Source organism: Bos javanicus, chromosome 4 (assembly GCF_032452875.1).
Source record: "Bos javanicus breed banteng chromosome 4, ARS-OSU_banteng_1.0, whole genome shotgun sequence".
Taxonomy (NCBI): Eukaryota; Metazoa; Chordata; class Mammalia; order Artiodactyla; family Bovidae; genus Bos; species Bos javanicus.
In genome coordinates, this window is record NC_083871.1 from 65,036,374 (window position 1) to 65,055,357 (window position 18,984).

The 18,984-nt window shown below is 43.0% G+C and overlaps 1 protein-coding gene across 5 annotated transcripts in view; it reads left to right on the plus strand.

Annotated features, from left to right (window-relative positions):
- PDE1C (phosphodiesterase 1C) overlaps positions 1 to 18,984 on the plus strand; it is a 541,449-nt gene that overhangs the window by 195,168 nt on the left and 327,297 nt on the right. Inside the window, exons 1-2 of one of the 5 annotated variants that reach the window (XM_061414181.1) lie at positions 8,439 to 11,132; positions 11,730 to 11,832. The exons of the other annotated variants lie outside the window; for them this stretch is intronic. Of the exons in view, the coding sequence (XP_061270165.1) occupies positions 11,732 to 11,832 (101 nt within the window). The 5' untranslated portion in view covers positions 8,439 to 11,132; positions 11,730 to 11,731. Of the gene's footprint in view, positions 1 to 8,438; positions 11,133 to 11,729; positions 11,833 to 18,984 lie in introns of those variants that run through there. 5 annotated transcript variants of the gene reach the window in all.

Below are 18,984 nucleotides of genomic sequence, written 5' to 3' on the forward strand. Positions count from 1 at the left end.
GAATCACACAGAAAGTAACACTTAACTTCTCTGGAGGTGAAGCTGCCAAATAACCAGAAGTTAACATTGTATGCACCAAAATGTAACCTGGGCTTTATTGCCTTTCCCTGGATAATCCCACAGTGGCTTCTGATGTAGTTGAAGGTTCATTTGTTTTCATGGCTCAGATTTGCTCTTTGAGTATAGTTTATATGGCAGGAATCATCTTGGACCATAAATGAAGTAAATTTTACAGTCCTTCTCTGAGGAGCCCATTTTGTCATTAATCAGTTGGTTTGTTATGCACTTGAGGGACAGTAATGGGCAAGACACTTATGATCTTTTGTCGTCCAGGAGAGTAGTCTAGTGAATCATGTAGTAACCCTGTGCTTGGTCGCTCAGTTGTGTCTGACTCTTGTGACCCCATGGACTGTAGCCTGCCAGGCTCCTTTGTCCATGGGGATTCTCCAGGCAAGAATACTGGAGTGGGTTGCCATTCCCTTCTCCAGGGGATTTTCCCAACCCAGGGATTGAACTCAGGTCTCCTGAACTGCAGACAGATTCTTTACCATCTGAGCCACCAGGGAAGATCTACTTTATTCTGATGCTAGTGATTTTTGTATGTATGGGCTATGCATACTCTTTGTTGTTGTTGTTCAGATAGTAACCCTACCAATAAGGAAATGAATTCATCATCACTGACGAATTAGTTCAGGATAATCACTGTGGATTTTGGATACTGGAGCTCATGTGTCTGGGGTCCCTCCTCAGTTCAGGTCACTTCTTGAGATCATTTAGCATCTTTGATTAAGCCAGAGGATATTCTTGCTCCTTTCCAGCCATTCTTCACATAGCAACCAGTGATCCTTCATAAACACACATCTCTTGTAATCCCTCATGATTTCCCATTTCTCTTCAAGAGAAAGCTGGCCCATAAATCTGCCCTCAAGACTGCTGTGGCTCCACCCACCTGCTTCTACCACCTAATTCCAGGCCAGTCTTCCCTTTGCCAGGTCCCTCCTCCAGTCACAAGTCGCCTCCTTCCAATTCCTTGACCCATCAAATGCTTCTTCCTGCCTCAGAATCTATGCCTATGCTGTCCCTCTTTATCAGAAATGCTTTTCTCGGGCTTATTACCTGGGTGACTGCTTTTCCTCCTTCAGGTCTTGGCTCAGATGTCACCTGTTCACAGAGGCCATCTCTGACCACTTAGGTGGACTAAAGATGGCTGTAAAATCTGTGTTACTTCCACCCCACCTCTGCCTCGGAAGGTGGAGTTTATTTCTATTGCCCTTGAATCAGAGCTGAGCCCCATGGTTGCTTTAATCAGCCAAATGCAGCAGAAGTGATGCTGTGCCAGTTCTGGGCTTGGCCTTGAAGATGACTGGCAGCTTCTACTTTCTGCCTCTTAGAACACTTGCTCTTGCAATGTAGTTACCATCTAAAGAACTCTCAGCAAGCCACATGGACAGACCATGTAGAAAGAGGAGGGGGGAGGGGAGAGGGAGAGACAGAGAGAGAGAGAGGGAGATCCTTGCCAAGGCCTCAGACATGTGAGTAAAATCACATTGGATTGGATATTCTGGCCTGGTAGCCATCTGACTGTAGCCTCATGAGAGACCCCTAAACAAGACCAGAGGAGGAACTGCCTGGTCAATCCACAGAAGCATGAGAGATAAAAGCTTTGTTTGCTGTTGTTTTGAGCCCCTACATTTTAGAGGGTGGTTTGTTATAGAGCACTAGCTGGTTGAAATTCTTGACCTATTTATACATAGGTCCCACTCCCATTGTTTTCTATACTGGAGAAAACAGTTTCTGATTATTTTCTTTTCAGCACTTTTCACAATTTATAATGATGTATTTATTGTTTTATAATCCGTCCAGCATCTGGTACCCTAATTAGACGGTTGCTTCATGGTGTAGGCACTGGATGTTTTATTGACCTCTGCATATCTGCCATCACAGAGTGCCTGGCACAGAGTAAGCACTAAGAAAATGTTTGTTGAATGAATGAGTGAATGAAATTTAAAAGTTTCCAGCATTTATTTGTGAGATTGCCACCCTCCCCCACCCGCCCCACCACCTTCCCTAGTACAGAGACAAGAATCTTCAAATCTTCTCTGGTGGCTGTTCAAAAACAATTTTTGAGATTTATTTTTATCTTTCTTTATAAATCATACTTGTTAGATCATAATTCTACTTTGCTTCTACTACACACCTGCTTAGCAGATTTTAATGATTACTTATCGGCAAGAACATAGACAAACTGAGCTTCCCTGTGGTGGTTCAGGCTCACCTTTGTCTGCAGATCCAGTCTTTTTCCATTGTCCCTTTCCTGTCCCCCTGGCCCCCATCACTCCTTGTTCCTTGTTGTGACCTGAGCCACCACACATGTTTCCACTTTCCTGGAGTTCTCTTCCTCTAAATTCTTCTTTTGGAAAGCCTTTGCCAATGACCCATGGGTTGAGCAGACGTCCCTTCTTTGTATCTGTGAACCAACCCTTGAGCCAAATCCTTGGGTGGCCACAGGAGCTGTTTTTGAGACCCGGGAAGAAGTTCAGAGATAAAAGAGCCCTGGGCCAGGTTCAGGGGACACGTGTCCTAGTCGCGGCTTTACCAATATCCAGCTCCAGGCCATGTGTGGTTATGGAACCTACCTGGGCTGCACTTTTCTCTCAGTAGAACTTAGGTAAAGGGATCGCTAAGGTCCCTTTCAACACTGAGGCTTTCATATTCAAATTTCCTTTATGGCGATATGAGAACAACCAGCCAATGTATGTGCATTTGGGTCAGAATTTGGCTGACTACAGCATCAGCAGTTTTACATGAACAAAATTTTCAATTTTGTTAGTACAGCCAAGTTAATTCTGCTGGGTTGGCAGCATGCTCTGAGAGGCAGGGTGGCCACTGGGGGCAGGAGTCAGGGAAGCCTTGTGCTGTTACGTTTCCCGGCCATTAGCTGGAGGGTAGACCAGCTGGAGGGCAGCTGAGAGACCTCTCAGACCTCATCCGCTTCATTTCTAAACTAGGGATAACAATAATATGTGTTTCACTCATTCTAGGGTTGTTTTTTTGGAGGGGCTAATGTATATAATATGGCAGTGCTTTGACAGGCCATTATCAGAAAGTTATTGAAACACAATTTTTGATTTATTTACCAGAAATCAGATTTATTTTTTATGTATTTATAATAAATATATATATATATAAAATCAGAGACTTTATCAAAATAAAATCTCCTTTCAGCTTCCCTTCTTTCATGTGCTGTTGGACAGATGAGATAGGGGAGAGACTGTTGTCTCATGAGAGCCTTCAGAGTTTAAGATACTGGTCATATAGGTTTTCTTAAAACTCCTTACAGCAATCCCCTAAGAGAGGAGTTGTGTTTGCTAGGATTCTTTTAGTCATCAGTGACAGAAATCTTATTCAGGTTAGTTTAAGTGGAAAAAAAAGAAAAAAACACAACATGGGATGGGGTAGAAGGTATTTATTTTGTTAATATAAGTTAAAAGTTCATGGGTAGGCATAGCAGGCTCAAGGAGCTCAGAATATCCTGTAACATTTTATTTTTTTAGTTCTTCTGTCTGCTTTTCTCTATGTTGGTGTCATTTTTTTTCTGGTATACCCTCTCTACATGGTAAAAAAGATAACTCCAGGGCCAAGATAATCTCAAGCCTTTTAGCTTGTTATCTCAGAGAAAAGACAAGTAGACTTCCTCTCTTTTTCCCAAAGGCCACATCAGATTTTCCATAAAGGACCAAGTGCTGGATCTGCTTTAGTTACATGTCACCCTCAGACCACTTTGTTCAGACGTGGGAGGTGGATGACTCGATTGGCCAACCTAGCCGCCTTGTTTATTATAGTCAAATCTAGCCAGGGGCCAGATTCTAGGTTTTCCTACAGCTTTTTTTGGGTCCATGAAAAGCTTAGTTAGCTCAGACCAGGCTGCAGGTTTTGAGAGGTTACTGAGCCCAACCCAGCCCTGGCGGGAGAAGAGAAGGGTCTTGTTCCAGGTCACATGTGATTCAAAGCTACTCCTGGTCCTTTACTCTTCCTGTGTCACCTCCACTAGAGGGGTGACACGAATTTCTCCTGTCAGAGCAACTGAATGATCCTTCCAGAGGGAGGGGCAAAAACTGGGTCACATGCAGGTTACATCAGACGACCCCTGGGACTCCATCCTGTCTCTCCTCCTATCTCCTCTCCCTGGCTTTCTGGGCCACACTCTGGATAGATGAGCCACATTTCATGTGGGGCTGAGACTCGGTCCTCTGAGCTTCATCAGTCCACTTTCTCTTTTTGCACCTTTTATTTTCATGGTGGAGGTGGTTCCTGGTACAGAGTCTGCCCCATATTATGAAGCCAAAAAGAGAAGAAATCAAGGGGGAAAGCAGTGTGATCATTACCAAAGAGGCCCCTTGCCAGAAAGAAAAGCCCGTGGGAGAGAAGAGCCTGTGTTGACAGTGTGTTCTGGGGGCTGGCTCACATCCGTGTAGGCGGGAAGGAGGGGCTGCTGTGCCCAGTGGTGCTACTTGTGATGTCCTAAAGGCTTCTCCAGAATTTCCCCATCAACAGACTCTAGATGATGCCATTGGCAAGTCATGAAAAATGTATCAAGGGCAGTGCTTGTCTCATGGAGGTCAAAGCAACTGGTCATATTCTCAAAGCTAGAAGATGAGTATTCATGGGAGATAATCCTGTGTTTTTCCTGACTTTATCCAGCTATCCAGTTTTCTTTATCCAGATCCTCCTTGGTAAGCCCTGGTTATCATTTGCCCAGTGGTTGTTGCATAGTACTGTGGCAGCTTCCCTGAGTTGACCTCAGTATATGATGAATATTCAGGCAGCAAGTACCCTCCACATGTGACTGTGCTTCCCTCTACATAGAGACATCCATGGCTCCCTGTCATCCACAGAAGAGAGCCCAGACTTCTTCCATGACCACACAGGTCTGGCTGACCCCTCCAGCACTTTCTCTTGCTTCTCTTAGTCATGCACTTATAGTCAAGCTACATAAAATTGTTTGTGGATTGCTGGACACTCCACCCTTTCTCACGCTTCTGTCTCTTTCCATACAGTTCCCTCTTTCTAGAATGACCTGCCTCCATCCACCTTCCACCTTCAGGATCCAGTTCAGATGTTATCTCTACTATATAACCTCCTTGATTCCCCCCACCCCTCAACTGTGCTGCTGCAGCTCCACCTTCTCTGTTATATATCTTTTGTCTTTTTATGTGTCTGCAGGGAGGAGATATAACTAAGGGAAAAGAACTTTGCACTCTGGTCTGGATTTACAACCTGGCTTTACCCCTATAGCAGTGCATCTTCGCAAAAATGATCAGACTTTTTGGGAGCCTCTCTGTCTTTACTTGTAAATGTTGTTGTTCAGTTGCTCAGTCTTGTCTGACTCTTTGCAACCCCATGGACTGCAGCACGCCAGGCCTCCCTGTCCATCACCAACTCCCAGAGTTTACCCAAACTCATGTCCTTTGAGTCGGTGATTCCATCCAACCATCTTGTCCTCTGTCGTCCCCTCATGCCTTCTATCTTTCCCAGCAATGGGGTTGTTTCCAAAGAGTCTGCTCTTCGCATCAGTTGGCCAAAGTATTGGAGCTTGTAAATGGGCATAATGAATTCTCCTCAAGTGTTTCATTGACGGTGAAAGTGAGCCAGCCTATGATGTGCTTAACACGGAGCTTGGCACATGGTTGTTCTCAATAAGCAGTAAGGGTAGTGGTGTGGTTAGTGTGGTTATTACTGAATTGTGACATTGTCACAGTGAAAGGGACCTTGAGGGGTCATTGTTATGTTTGCAAAGCCTGATTCCTACTCCCTTGTCTGATGGTCATGCAGCTTCTGCTTGAACTCTGCCATGTACAGGGAGCTCACTCTCTCTGATCTTGTGATCCTTAATGCTGATGATGCAGAGGTTTTTTGGTACTTAGGTTAAGTTATTCTTTGTCTATTTGGGGAACTGTTTTAATTCCTGAATCAAAGATCTTATTTTTTGTTTTTATTTTTATACAGTTTGTTTTAGTGGCTATACTCCACTTACAGTTGTTACAAAATGTTGGCTACATTCCCCACGTTGTACAGAACATCCCTGTAACCTATCTTCCACCCTGTAGTTTGCATCCCCTCTACCCCACCCCTCTATTGCCCCACCTCTCTACCCTGGTAACCACCAGTTTGTTCTGGTGGTTTGCAACAAACCATTAGTTTGTATCTGTGAGTATACTTCCTTTTGGTTTTATTCACTAGTGTGTTGTATTTTTTTTGGATTCCACCTATAAGAGATATCACACAGTGCCTTTCTCTGTGTGACTTACTTCACTCAGCTCAGTGTCCTCCAAGTCCATCCACATCACTGCAAAGGACAAAATTTCGTTCCTCTTAATGTCTGAGTAGTATTCCATTGTGTGTGTCTATCACATCTTCTTTAGATATTCACTTGTTGATGGACACTTAGTTTGCTTCATACCTTGATAATGGTAAGCAATGCTGTATTGATCATTGGGGTGCACATATATTTTGAATTAGTGTTTTTGCTTTTTTTTGGATACCCATGCCTGGAACTGCTGGGTAATATGGTAGTTCTATTTTCAGTCTCTTGAGAAATCTTCATACTGTTTTACGCAGAGGGTGCATCAATTTACATTCCCACAAACAGTGCACAAAGATCCCCTTTTCTTCACGTCCTCCCCACCAATTGTTATCTTTATTCTTTTTGGTGATAGCCATTTTGATAGGTGTGAGGTGATATCTCATGGTTTTGAATTGTGTTTACCTGATGAGTAGAGATGTTGAACATCTTTTCATGTTCTGTTAGACATTTCCTTTCTTCTTTGGAAAAGTGTCATTTCAGTTTTTCTTTCTGCCCATTTTTAAATCTAGTTGTTTGTTTTTTGATCTTGAGTTTATATGTGTTGGACATTAATCTCTTGTCAGTCATATCATTTGCAAGTATTTGCTCCCATTCAATTGGTTGTCTTTTCATTTTGTCAATGATTTCCTTTGCTGTGCAAAAGCTTTCAAGTTTGCTTAGGTCCTATTTGTTTATTTTTGGTTTTGTTTCCATTATTTTAGGAGACAGATCCCCCCCCCCCGCCCCCAAAATTCTGTGATTTATGTCAAGGAGTGTTCTGCCTATGTTTTCCTCTAGGAATTTTATAGTATTCAGTCTTAAATTTAGGTCTTTAATTCATCTTGAGTTTATTTTTGTATATAGTATTAGAGAATGTTCTAATTTCATTCTTTTACATGTAACTGTCCAGTTTTCTCAGCACTACTTATTGAAGAGACTGTCTTTTCTCCATTGTATATTCTTGTCTCCTTTATACAGTTGACCACAGGCACATGGGTTTATTTCTGGGCTTTTCATCCTGTTCATTGACCTCTGTGTCTATTTTTGTGCCAGTGCCATACTGTTTTGATTACTGTGGCTTTTGATTACTGTCAGATTGTGTGAAGTCAGGGAGCATGATTCCTCCAGCTCTGTTCTTTCTCAAGACTGTTTTGGCTATTCAGGGACTTTTGTGTTTCCATACAAATTTTAAATTTATTTGTTCTAATTCTGTGAAAAATACCATTGATATTTTTATAGGGATAGAATTGAGTCTGTAGATTGCCTTGGGTAGTATAGTCATTTTAATAATACTGATTCTTCCAAACCAAGAACACAGTATATGTTTCCATCTGTTTGTGTCATATTTAGTATTTTCATCAGTGTCTTTTTGAGTATAAGTCTTTCACCTCCTTAGGTAGGTTGATTTGGTGAATTATTAAGTTGGCAATTATATGTATGTATATATATGTTATGTATATTTATGTATATATGCACATCTATGTTTAATTAATGATGTTTTACCATATAAGATTTTCTAAAAGGTCGTATTCAAAAAGCTTGGAGAGGAAGTTGCCATGGAAACTGACCTCCAAAGCAAGGTTGCCAGTGGAAATTGTAGCTTGTAATGTTGTGTTGCTACAGCATGCAAGCATACCCTGTCTGTGATAGATAAAGAGACAACAAAATCTGAGTAACATAATAACATAGTGTATCCAAAAGTAGTAATATTTTGCAGGCAGAGAGAGGATGAACTCTTTCTGATGTGGTTTAGAAAGAGCCTTCAATGAGAAGCAAGGAATCCTGAGGTGTTTTATGGTACTTTGACCTCAGTTTTCTCATCTGTGAAGTGGGAGCATTGGTTACTCAGAGATGGAAGATGGAAAAGGCAGAGGTGGGCTTTGACCCTGAGAACTAATTACTCTACTTCCCCATTCAACAAGAGCAGCTCTTTCTTTACTTTTTAAATCTGAGGTATGTATTAAAATCCCTTATAAGTATTAATTTGAAATAAAATATTCTATTGCTTAACGAATTTGAAGATAATCTAAATTAGATTATCTTTAAGGTTTCCCCAGCTCCAAAAACTACTTTGGCTCTAAAATAAAGTTATGTCCTTATTAACTTTCTCATACATGTTTACTTTTTTAAAACTTTTCTAAAATGTAACAAAATCATGCTCCACAAACTTATAAAGACTATTTTTGGTCCTCCTTCTCTGATTAGCTTATTTAAAAGTGAAAGGTTATTTCTTTCCTTTTTCTTCCAAAATTTGCTTTTCTCTGACTTGATTAACATCCCAGTAACAAAGAAAAAGTCATAAATATGGTGGATGGCAGGAAATTGAGTATCAGCCTTTTAAATTCCCTTCTATCCTTTCTTTCTAGGCCAGTCCTTGGAGAAACCACGATGTAGTTAAAGTATGTATTCAGCAATATGCATCTTTCTTTTCAGCATTTCTTCTCCCCAGTTCTCTCCAGATGACCTCATAGAATTATAAAGGTGAAACAGACATAAAAAACTTTTTGCATAAATTCTTTAAAGATGTGGAAAATGGGATCCTGTGAAGGGGACAGTTTTGTATTGGATAAGGTAATGAGTCATAACTCAAACTCTGGCCTTTTCCAGTTCAGTTCTCTTCCTGGTAGGTTTAGATAACCTCCTTGTGCTTCAGTTTTCTACTATAAAATGGAGATAATAATAGCATTTTCTTTATAATATTGTTGTTGGTATTATGTGAGTGTAGAGCCCTTAGAACAGGGTTGGGACCGTAGAAAGTTTCAATATATGCTCACTAATATACGGGCGGAAGAGCCTGGTAGGCTGCAGTCCATGGGGTCGTGAAGAGTCGGACACGACTGAGCGACTTCACTTTTGCTTTTCACTTTCATGCATTGGAGAAGGAAATGGCAACCCACTCCAGTGTTCTTACCTGGAGAATCCCAGGGACTGGGGAGCCTGGTGGGCTGCTGTCTATGGGATGGCACAGAGTCGGACACGACTGAAGTGACTTAACAACAACAACAATTATCATTACTGTGCTTCCATATTATGATAGGAGGTTGCCCAAGGTATACAGTCTGATGGGAACTCCATTTGGGTATCATACACTGTTCTGTATCCCCCAAACAAGTCATTAAAATAACCTCTTAATGTCCAATTCCACCAGGTCATTGTTCTGAGCTTGGTGACATTGGGTGAGTAAATTGGTTTCATTTAGGTAAATGAATTTTATGTTAATATGTTGACTGCTTAATGCTACCTTTGCCTTTAACTCAGTGGAACTGTAAATGCTTCCAGAAACTCCTTAAGGACCAAGTTTAATAAGGTGACTTAAGATTGTTGTAGGTGAGTGTGTGAGTCCTTTTCAGTCAAAAAGTTCTGTCATCTCACCTTGAAGCAGATACCTTTTCCACTGGAATGAATGGGGCCAGCCTTGCCATCCTCATCACTCTTAACTCTAATTTCTGGAAAATAAATGCCCACTTCCCAATGGATGAGCATTTAGGATTTAAACACTCTTAAATTTTTCTTTATCAAGGCCACTTGAATGGAATTTTACTTGAGCAATGGAGAAAAGCTAGTTCTCACCTTTACATTTATCTTAATTTTGAGAAGCAGGCAAATATCTGATGGACAGAAAAAGAATACTGGGAGTGTAACTAGAAGAATCATTAACTGCCAGTGGAGGAAAATACCATTATGGGGGCAAGCTGTGTCTTGAATCTCAGGAGCCCTGAGTCCCAGGTTTGACATGGCCCCTGGGAAGTGATGGTGGCTGCATTTAGAAGGGAGTTTGACCACCAGTCTGTGACGTCAGGGCTGAAATCAAATTGTCAGAGTCTTTCTTTTTCTCTTTGGTCTCTTTTTGAATTCCACCTCCCGCCTCCCCTTGTGGCTCAGCTGGTAAAGAATCCGTCTGCAATGCAGGACACCTGGGTTCGATCATTGGGTTGGGACGATCCCCTGGAGAAGGGAAAGGATACCCTCTCCAGTATTCTGGCCTGGAGAATTCCATGGACTGTAGAGTCCGTAGGGTCGAAAAGAGTCGAAAAGACACGACTGAGCGACCTTCCCTTCTTTCCCTCCTCCCCTTACTGCATACCTGATCCCATTCTGTTTGAGCAATTCACTTTGTTGACATTGTGAATGACCTCGGGGAACTCAGATACTGAGTTGTAGCCTCCTGAGCTGAAACTCCTCTCCACTGTCAGCATCTGCCCAGCACAGCCCTGCAGGGACCCTTTGAGAGTCTGTCAGTGGAAACTACTACCGCCTTACTTTTGTTTATATTTTCCTTTTTTCACACCATTTTTTGGCGGCGGGGAGGAAGAATATATCGAGACTTTCTAAGTGTGATGTGTGGTTACTTTAGTCCCTGTCAACTGCTTTAATATTTCAAAATGGAACCGGCTCTCTGGCAGGCGTGGAAGTGAGCGCTGTGAATGAAAGCTCCAAGCACGAACTCCGCGGAACCTCACCTTGGCTGTTTGCCCCACCAGCCGCCGGGGAGGACACGGACCTCGGTTTCCTGGGATTTCCGAGTGTGGAGCCGTGCTATTCATTTTGTGCGGGCTCCGGGAGCCATTGGCACGCGGGGCTGGGGGCCCTGCGCCGCGGCGGGCAGCCCTGGCGCGCGCGGGTCTCCGGGTGCGGGGCTGGAGCCCCGCGAGCTTGTGCCCCGCAGACGGCAGTGCTCCGCGCGCCCCTCCCTTCGCGCCCGCGGGTGCCAGACCTGACGCCGGCCCCTGCGCGCTCGCAGACGACTCTTCGCAGTTGTCAGTTTTCTCGCTTGTCAGCAGAGCTGCTGGTAAGTGACAGAAAACAGAGAAGGGACGCGAAGGCAGCGGGGCAGGGAGAGAGGGACCGGGAGGGGGAGCCTCGGGGCGCCCCAGGGCAGGGGGCGCTGGCGCAGCCAGGGTGTGCGGCCTCAGGCTCAGACCGGCCCCGCGCTGGCTCCTTCTGGGCTCATCCCTCTCCCCGCTTTCCCCTTCTCACTTTCTCCCTCCTCGCCGCCTCTCTTCCCTTCTGGGTCCTCCCTTTCCCCTCCAATCCAGCTGCCACACGGTTCGCTCCCGCGGCTTTGTGTTTGAGGAAAAAAAAAAAAAAAAAAGAATACGAGTTGGTCCGAGGTGCTTTCCCCTAGAGCAAAAGCACAATTCCTGCCCTTGGCACTAGCCCGGGAGCGGGTTCCCGCAGCTGCTTCCGGGGGGCATCTGGGCCCAGGGTCGCCGGCTCTCCGGGCCCGCTTTAAGCCAGGATTTCGGGGGCGCAGAAAGGGGAGCGCACGCAGAAAGTGAGGCAGACGCGCGGCGCCGGGCTGGAGCTAGAGGGCTGGACTGGGCGAGGAGGCGGGAGGGACAGCCCAAACTCACTCGGGCCTCACTCCCGGTGTGATAACCTGCAGCTATGGAGTCGCCCACCAAGGAGATTGAAGAATTTGAGAGCAACTCTCTGAAATACCTGCAACCCGAACAGATCGAGAAAATCTGGCTTCGGCTCCGAGGGCTGTAAGTAAACCTGTTTACTTCTCTTGCCCCATTTCCCTCTCTCATCTGTATTTTAACTACACAGCCCCGGTCACGACTGCTCACCCTCACTCGTACATGGCCCTTTAAATACAGCGGGAGAAGTTCCACAACCGCTTCCTAGTTAATTACAGTCACTGCTGCCTTTCTTTCAACAATGAGACGTGTCTTTCTGAGTGCTGTAGAATGCCTTGCTGTTTCCAAGTCATGCTTTCTTTAGGGAAGGGGAGATGTCCTTAGATTTCACTTACAGTATAGCTCAATATTCATGGAAATATTTCTTTTTCTTTTAAAATTGATCAGGGGAGAAAAGTTTGGGGACTCAGATCACAGATTTTTAATCAAAGGAAGAGTTGTTCTCTGGAAAATGCTTGCAGACACCTTGGCAGGTGGTCCAAGAACTTACCAACAGTTCAAATTCAATATGCTTTCTGGCTGTTAAATCTTCCTCTTCCTCTCCCTAGCCTACTGCAACTTCAGATATTTTCTTAGGATTCTTTCTAGCAGGAAAAGAGTTACTGGAAGGAAGGGCTGTTTTTGGAGACAGTAGGGTTCAGAAACAATATTGGAGTTTCCTAGCAAGATCTGAACACTGAAATAGGTCATTTGTTTTCAATATGGTGGCCAGAGTTCTAGCTGGACTGAGGGACAGTTATCTCTGAATTTCATTCACTTCATTGGGTTCTGCCTGTTCTTGGGTGCTGAGAAGAAGTGATCTGAAAGTACATGTTTTTTTTTTTTCTGTGAAAAGATTTCTTAAACAATGAACTGCTGGTTATCCCAGTCAGGAAGCTATAGTGACAGCTGTACGGTTACAGCTTGCTTCTCAATTGACCTGGTAGGTTCCAAAGATACCTTCCATAACCACCAGATATTTGCCATCAAATATCTAGTGCAGATTAAAAAAAAAAAAAAGGTTTTCTCCAAGTATATTCTCCAGATACTCTGTTCCTACCAAGGGCAGTGATAGGAAAACCAGCTCGTTCGTAGTTGTTTTGCTGTAGGTATGTTTTTGAAAGCACACGCGTATGCCTGTGCACGTACACACGCACACATACCCCAAAACAAATCAGAAAGGCACTGATCTGAGTTATCTTCATCTTGGGGGAGACTGTATTCCAACCAGGATATTCAGAGTTTCTAAAGGAAAGCAGTAAGATAGGTGTTTCTTTAAGGCATCCCTATTTAAAGTGCACTTTGTAAGAGCCCTTCCATCAGTAATAGAGTGAGTTTCATTGCCATTGATCTAAATGGGAAACCATGCCACGTAGCATGAGTTTTGGATTGTTTGGCTGCTGCAAGCAGAGGCTGTAAACTTATGTGGAAATCTTGTCTTTTTGGCTGGCAGGCTCTTCCAAGGTTGAGATGCATGCAATGCAGCACCTCTTTCACAGAGGTGTTTACAAGTTCACGTCCTACGTAATGAACATCCCATCTCATCATACTGAGGGTCAGCACACAGAAAGTTTGTTGCATCCACAAAGTCTGGGTCCCTGGTATATCCAGTGTGAAGGTGTCAAGCTGGTCTCCTTGCCATCCCAGTAGGAGGGACTCATGTGCACATACTCAGAAACTGCTTCTCTTAGGCTGCTTTACAGTTTCAACCAACTCAACAGAGCTACTCAGGTTGGAGTAGAGGGTTTGGGCAAATCAGCCAGGCTGAGATGGGAAATTTATATGAACAAGTCATTGGAGCTTGGAATGAACACACTGTCTCGTAACTTGCTCTGTTTCATCAGTTAGGCTTCTCTCCCCAGATTGTTGGGGTGTGATGTATCTGCATTTTTGTTTTCATGTCTCATGTTTACCCAGCACCCTGTACTTTTGAACATAAAAGGTGTGGGTTGATTCTTTTCCAAGCATGTGTTTTTGAGTCCCTCTCTTTTTACCCTTCCTGCTGAAACATCCTGCTCAGCAGCAGTCCCAGGAGATCTGTAACTTCACGTTCTAATTTGAAAAAGGACATGTTACTATTGTTATGAGATTATTTTTTTACTACTGTTATGGTTCTTACTACCACTTCAAAATAAAACAGTAGTGCTATAATAAGTTGCTAAAGATTCTGGAGACCAAAGCACATGATTTTTTACACAACTTGGAATAACACTTCTGCAGTTAACAAAATAGAAACATTAGAAGATGGGAAGATGTGTATCTGTCTGTCTGCACAGTGCATTAACAATTAGAGAAAAGAAGCTGCTCTTCCACATTTTAGAAAGACTCAATAGCCATAGTTGGATTTTTATACCAATTTATTATCATGATACCCTATAGTAGGGGCTTTATACATGACCAGAGATAGTCAGGAAGTTGGTTCAGCTCATTTGAGAGCCATCTAAGTTCAGGACTTGATCATCTCCTGCCTGGACTGTTCACTGGCATCTGTCTCCTTCTTGTAAGTATCTTGCTTATTGAATCAATTTTTGAATTTTTCATCTCAATTAAAATGCAAGTTCTTTAGGGTGGTGACCGTGCGTGTCTTGCTCACTGCTGTAACCTCTAGTGCCTAGAACAAGGTTTGGTACATAGTAGGTACTTACTCAATATGTGATGAAAGAAGCATGAAGACTCAGAAGTAAACTTTTCAATATTGAAAATGAAGATTATAAGCTTATAGGTCACATGATACTATCAACACAATAGTTCATGAACTAGATGGGTGGTGGGTTTAATTAACATCATTGCCCAGGTTGGGCACAGGAATCTAAACTAAGGTGGAAAGTTGGGAAGCCCAAGGCTTACATTTAGCTAGGTTCTCTTGTTTCCTCCCCTTATCTCTCCTCTTTTCTGCACTGGTCTGGAGTGGTCTTTACCAGCAGCAAGAGGATTATTGCCAAGAATCTACAGTGCAGAGAATATAGGGGATGATCCTCTATATATTATAAGCCCCACACATCCCCCTTTCTGCACTCTACTTTTTTCTTTAGCATGTTTCACTATCTTGACACTATATGTTTATTTGTTATGTTTACTTCCTCCAACTAAAATATATGTTCCCTGAGGACATAGTTCTTTTTTTTTTTTTTTTTGGTCTGTTTTGGTTACTGAAGTATCTCCAGTGCCTACAAATACTATGTGGTCTATAGTAAATTACCAATACATATTTGAAAGCTAGGACTGTTTGACATATTTCTCTAGGAAAGAATTAGGAAGAACTCTTAATCTAACCTTGTAACATCCTCCGCATACTAATAGTACATCAAATATTGGAAAAGTGAATTTTAAGCACTATCTACCACCGCTGAGATGACAAAATCCTGCAAGCCCAGGTGTTTATTATGACAACTCCCTCTTCCCTTGAGGGCGGTGCTGCCCACCACAGTGTGGAGGTCATCTGTGGTTCCAGGAGGGGGCGATGTTCCTCAGCAGCCCCCATAGCCCTCTCCTACACATGCTCACATCTCTCCAAGCCGGAAGGGAACGCACACTCTACACCTGAGCCTTCTTAATTACATCTGTCAGCGGGGTGCTGTCGTCTTGTGTTTCTGAGAAGAGCCTTTTTGTGTGAGTGTTTCTGTTTCCTGAGCTGTCCCCCAAGTGCTGTTGTCTTGCTCTTTCCTCTGTGGGAGTGTGGGTCGAATTGTTAAGGGCCCCACCCAATGGCTGTTTTGTTAGAGAATCTTCCAGTCAGGGAAAACATGATGAGTGCACTTGCTTCCTCTGGTGATGAGGGGGAGCCTCACGGTGCTCTGGGTTTGAGTCATAACTTGTACCTTGGGTCCCAACCAAGAGTTTGTCTTGTTATATGATGACAAAAGGGTGCTCTCTCTCTCTCTTTTTTTTAAATTGAGGGCAAGAGAACAGGTTTCACTTATTTTTTGGCATTTATTGTCACAATGGTAATTAAGCCATTGTGTATTTGTTTTGCCCAACTATGAGGTAGTCAATAAAATAAATGTTATGCTTACATAATACTCTGTGAAGATGATTGACGCTTTTTTCACATTATCTAAAATAGTATTATGAATATAAATGGAGGTTTGATTTCTTATGTTGATTGTCTCTTTCTTCCAACTAAAATACAAGTTTCATGAAGGTATAGTATTTTGGGGGTCTGTTTTGGTTACTGAAGTTTCCCCAAATGTATGGTTATTAGGGTCACAGAGTGGAATTATTGTTTCTGTCTATTCAGCATGCTTCCCCCCCACCACCCCGCCCCCTATTATGGCAGTAGACCCTGTCCCCTCACTCCTTTGCCTACTCCCTGCTCCTGGATCCCCATGGGCTCAAGATGCCAGATTGGCCAATCATCGAATTTTTGCCTTTCTGCCAACAGTGGTCATTCTCAAGTGTGGCACAGAACCCAAGCAGTAGAGTCCTCCACTGAGATTCTCTATTGGCCAAGGGAGAGTGCTGCTTTGCCTTTTTCTGGGTTCTCCTGGTGGTTGCTGCTGGGTTCATTTCTTACTGCATGGAGAGGACGTTTCAATGATTGGAGACAGGCCAACACTTACAGAGAAGCAGAGGGGAGAAGAAGGAGTGAAAATCCCTGGGTCTGCTCCCACATTTCCCCATTCCTACAGTTGTTTATCTGGTTCAGTCTGCTGTCCCAGCTACATGAATCCATCAGGCTCTGTTCCTGCTTAGACTCCTTTGAGTTTGGGGTCTCTGAAAGTCTTCACTAAAACCCCACTGAGGTACAGAGAACTTAAGTGACTTTTCCAAACTATACATCAAAAGTAGGCCAGGGGGTAGCGGGGGGATCCGTAGGCAAAGATGCCCAGATCTTTGGTTTCATATTTCTCATTTAATAAAGCCTTCTCATTCTGTATTTTCTTTCTACTCATCTGACATTTTTTTAAAATAGGGTCATCAATGGTCAGGCAGCTGTTCAGAAGTTTAGTCACTTAACATTTACTGAGAATCTATTATGTGCCAGTTACTTTGATAAACTCTGGGTATGCCAAAGTAGATAAGCTATAAGGCTATAGCTAAAGAGATGAACACCTGGAAGTGTTGACTGTAGTTACAAAGGGATGTGCGGGGAGCCACTTCCTCCTGGGAGGGCCAGAGAAGGTGTGAGCAGTGAGCTGCCGACAATGTGAGCAGAGTCCTTGGAGTCACGAGGAGGAAACACGCACAGATTTCTTTCATTCATGTTAGCCTTTTGCAGTGACATAAGGAAAACAGGGAGTCATCCAGTCAGTCCAGAATAAATCAGCTCAGAATTCTGAGCTGTTTTTATGGACCACTGGAGAAGCTGTGCCTACTTACTAGGAATACAGCCTGAGTTCAGTGCCTTTCCCTGTGCTCACCTTTTACTGTAATCCCAAGGGAGAGAGTGTGTTTGAGTCTAGTTGCAGTCATTCAACATAGAGCTATTGGACGGAAATCTCCCAGCTCACCTTGGAGGCAGTGGGCCCCCACATTGGTCCCTGGTCCATCAGCTGTCCAAGAAACAGGGTTACCCTCCCTGTGTAAGACCTTAGATATTTTTCTTTAAAAGGTAACTGTGAGGTATCCTCTGGCAGCTCATCAAGTACAATATTGAGGGATAGATAAAGCTAGTAAGTGGAGGTAACAGTGTGCCAAGGTACAGAGGGATGGGAGGAGGGAGGGATAAAATTGGAAAGGAAGGCAGGGGCCAGGCAGTGACACATGGAATTTTTAAAAAATTTATTTTTGGTTTATTCAAAACTATACATGCTCATAGTTTAAGGAGGCAGGTATTTGCATACATTGTGTGTGTGTGCTAAGCTGTTTCAGTCGTGTCGGATTCTTTGCGACCTTATAGACCGTAGCCCTCCAGGCTACTTTGTCTATGAGATTTTCCAGGCAAGAATATTGAATGGTTTGCCATTTGAGCACATTATACACACATACAAATGTTTTCCGGTCACTCTCCATTCATCTTTCAGAGAATCTTTTTTTGGGATGCATGTAATTTCAAGGACTTTACATTTTATTCCTTAAGTTCTAAGGCAGTGTTAAGAGACTTTAAGCTAGAAGGTAACAAAAGGAGATTTGAATTTTAAGATGGCTATTCTGGAAGAAGTCTGGAGAACAGATTGGAGAAGAGACTTGAGGCCTGGAGATGAGTTGGAGAAGATTCTTCAGTGATGGTAGTACCACCAAGGAGGAAAGAATAGGAGGCATCTTTGACACTAGAAAAGAGCAGAGAGAAAGAAAGAGAGAGAAGTTGTCTTCCAAGTTTGTTTTGCCTCATATGTCTTAGTGAGTTTGATGTCTTTGCCTTGTTAGAGACCACAGAGAGAAGCGTGGGCTTGGATGCACAGAATGATACATTTGGATTTAGATATGGTGAACTTGGACCATCTTTGGAAGGTCCAAGCAGCTGTTAGTAATAACAGCCTAGAAAACATGGAGAGACCTCTGGCCTGGAGCCTAAGGTCTGAGAGTTATAGTTGTGAGTTAAAGCCTTGCAAAGAGATGAACAGGGAAGAGGGGCTTCATCTGAATCTCACTAATAAAGCAAATCCAAAAGAATAATGTTAAAAATTGTTGTTTATTTCCCACAGATTACATATTTTAGGGTATTAATTGGGCCTTCCACTCTCCCATTTAATTGCAAATGTCAGAAAGTTCAGCATATTTTTATTGGATTGCTATTATATATTGGATATTAGGAGCTTCAGAAGAGATATGAAAATATTAGAAAAAAAGCCCTGCTTTTGGGAAACTTATAGTCTAGTTAAGGAGACAAGACAATTCTTTATAGGGGTGAAAAGTTAAAAAAAAAAAGACAAAGTATGGACAAAAAAAAATTAATTGCTGGATAAATGACATTGACACAATGTCCTAGGATTTAGAGAAGGAAGACATTTGTGTTTGAGGGACTGTTTTTGAATCTTTTTTCTCCTAATAAAGATGGATTATCTCCCTGAATTATGTTCTTAATGTATATGGAAGGGGAGAAAGAGGTGAATATCAAAAAGGGTTAAGTAGATTCTTAAATTTAGAATGAAAATTTCTATACTTGAATACTAATACAATATATTAGTACATCGTCACTTGCTTGTCATAATTTGGTTGTGCTAACTTACTAGCTAATTGGGCTTCCCTGGTGGCTCAGACTGTAAAGAATCCGCCTTCAGTGCAGGAGACCTAGGTTCGATCCCTGGGTAGGGAAGATCCCCTGGAGAAGGGCATGGCAACCCACGCCAGTATTCCTGC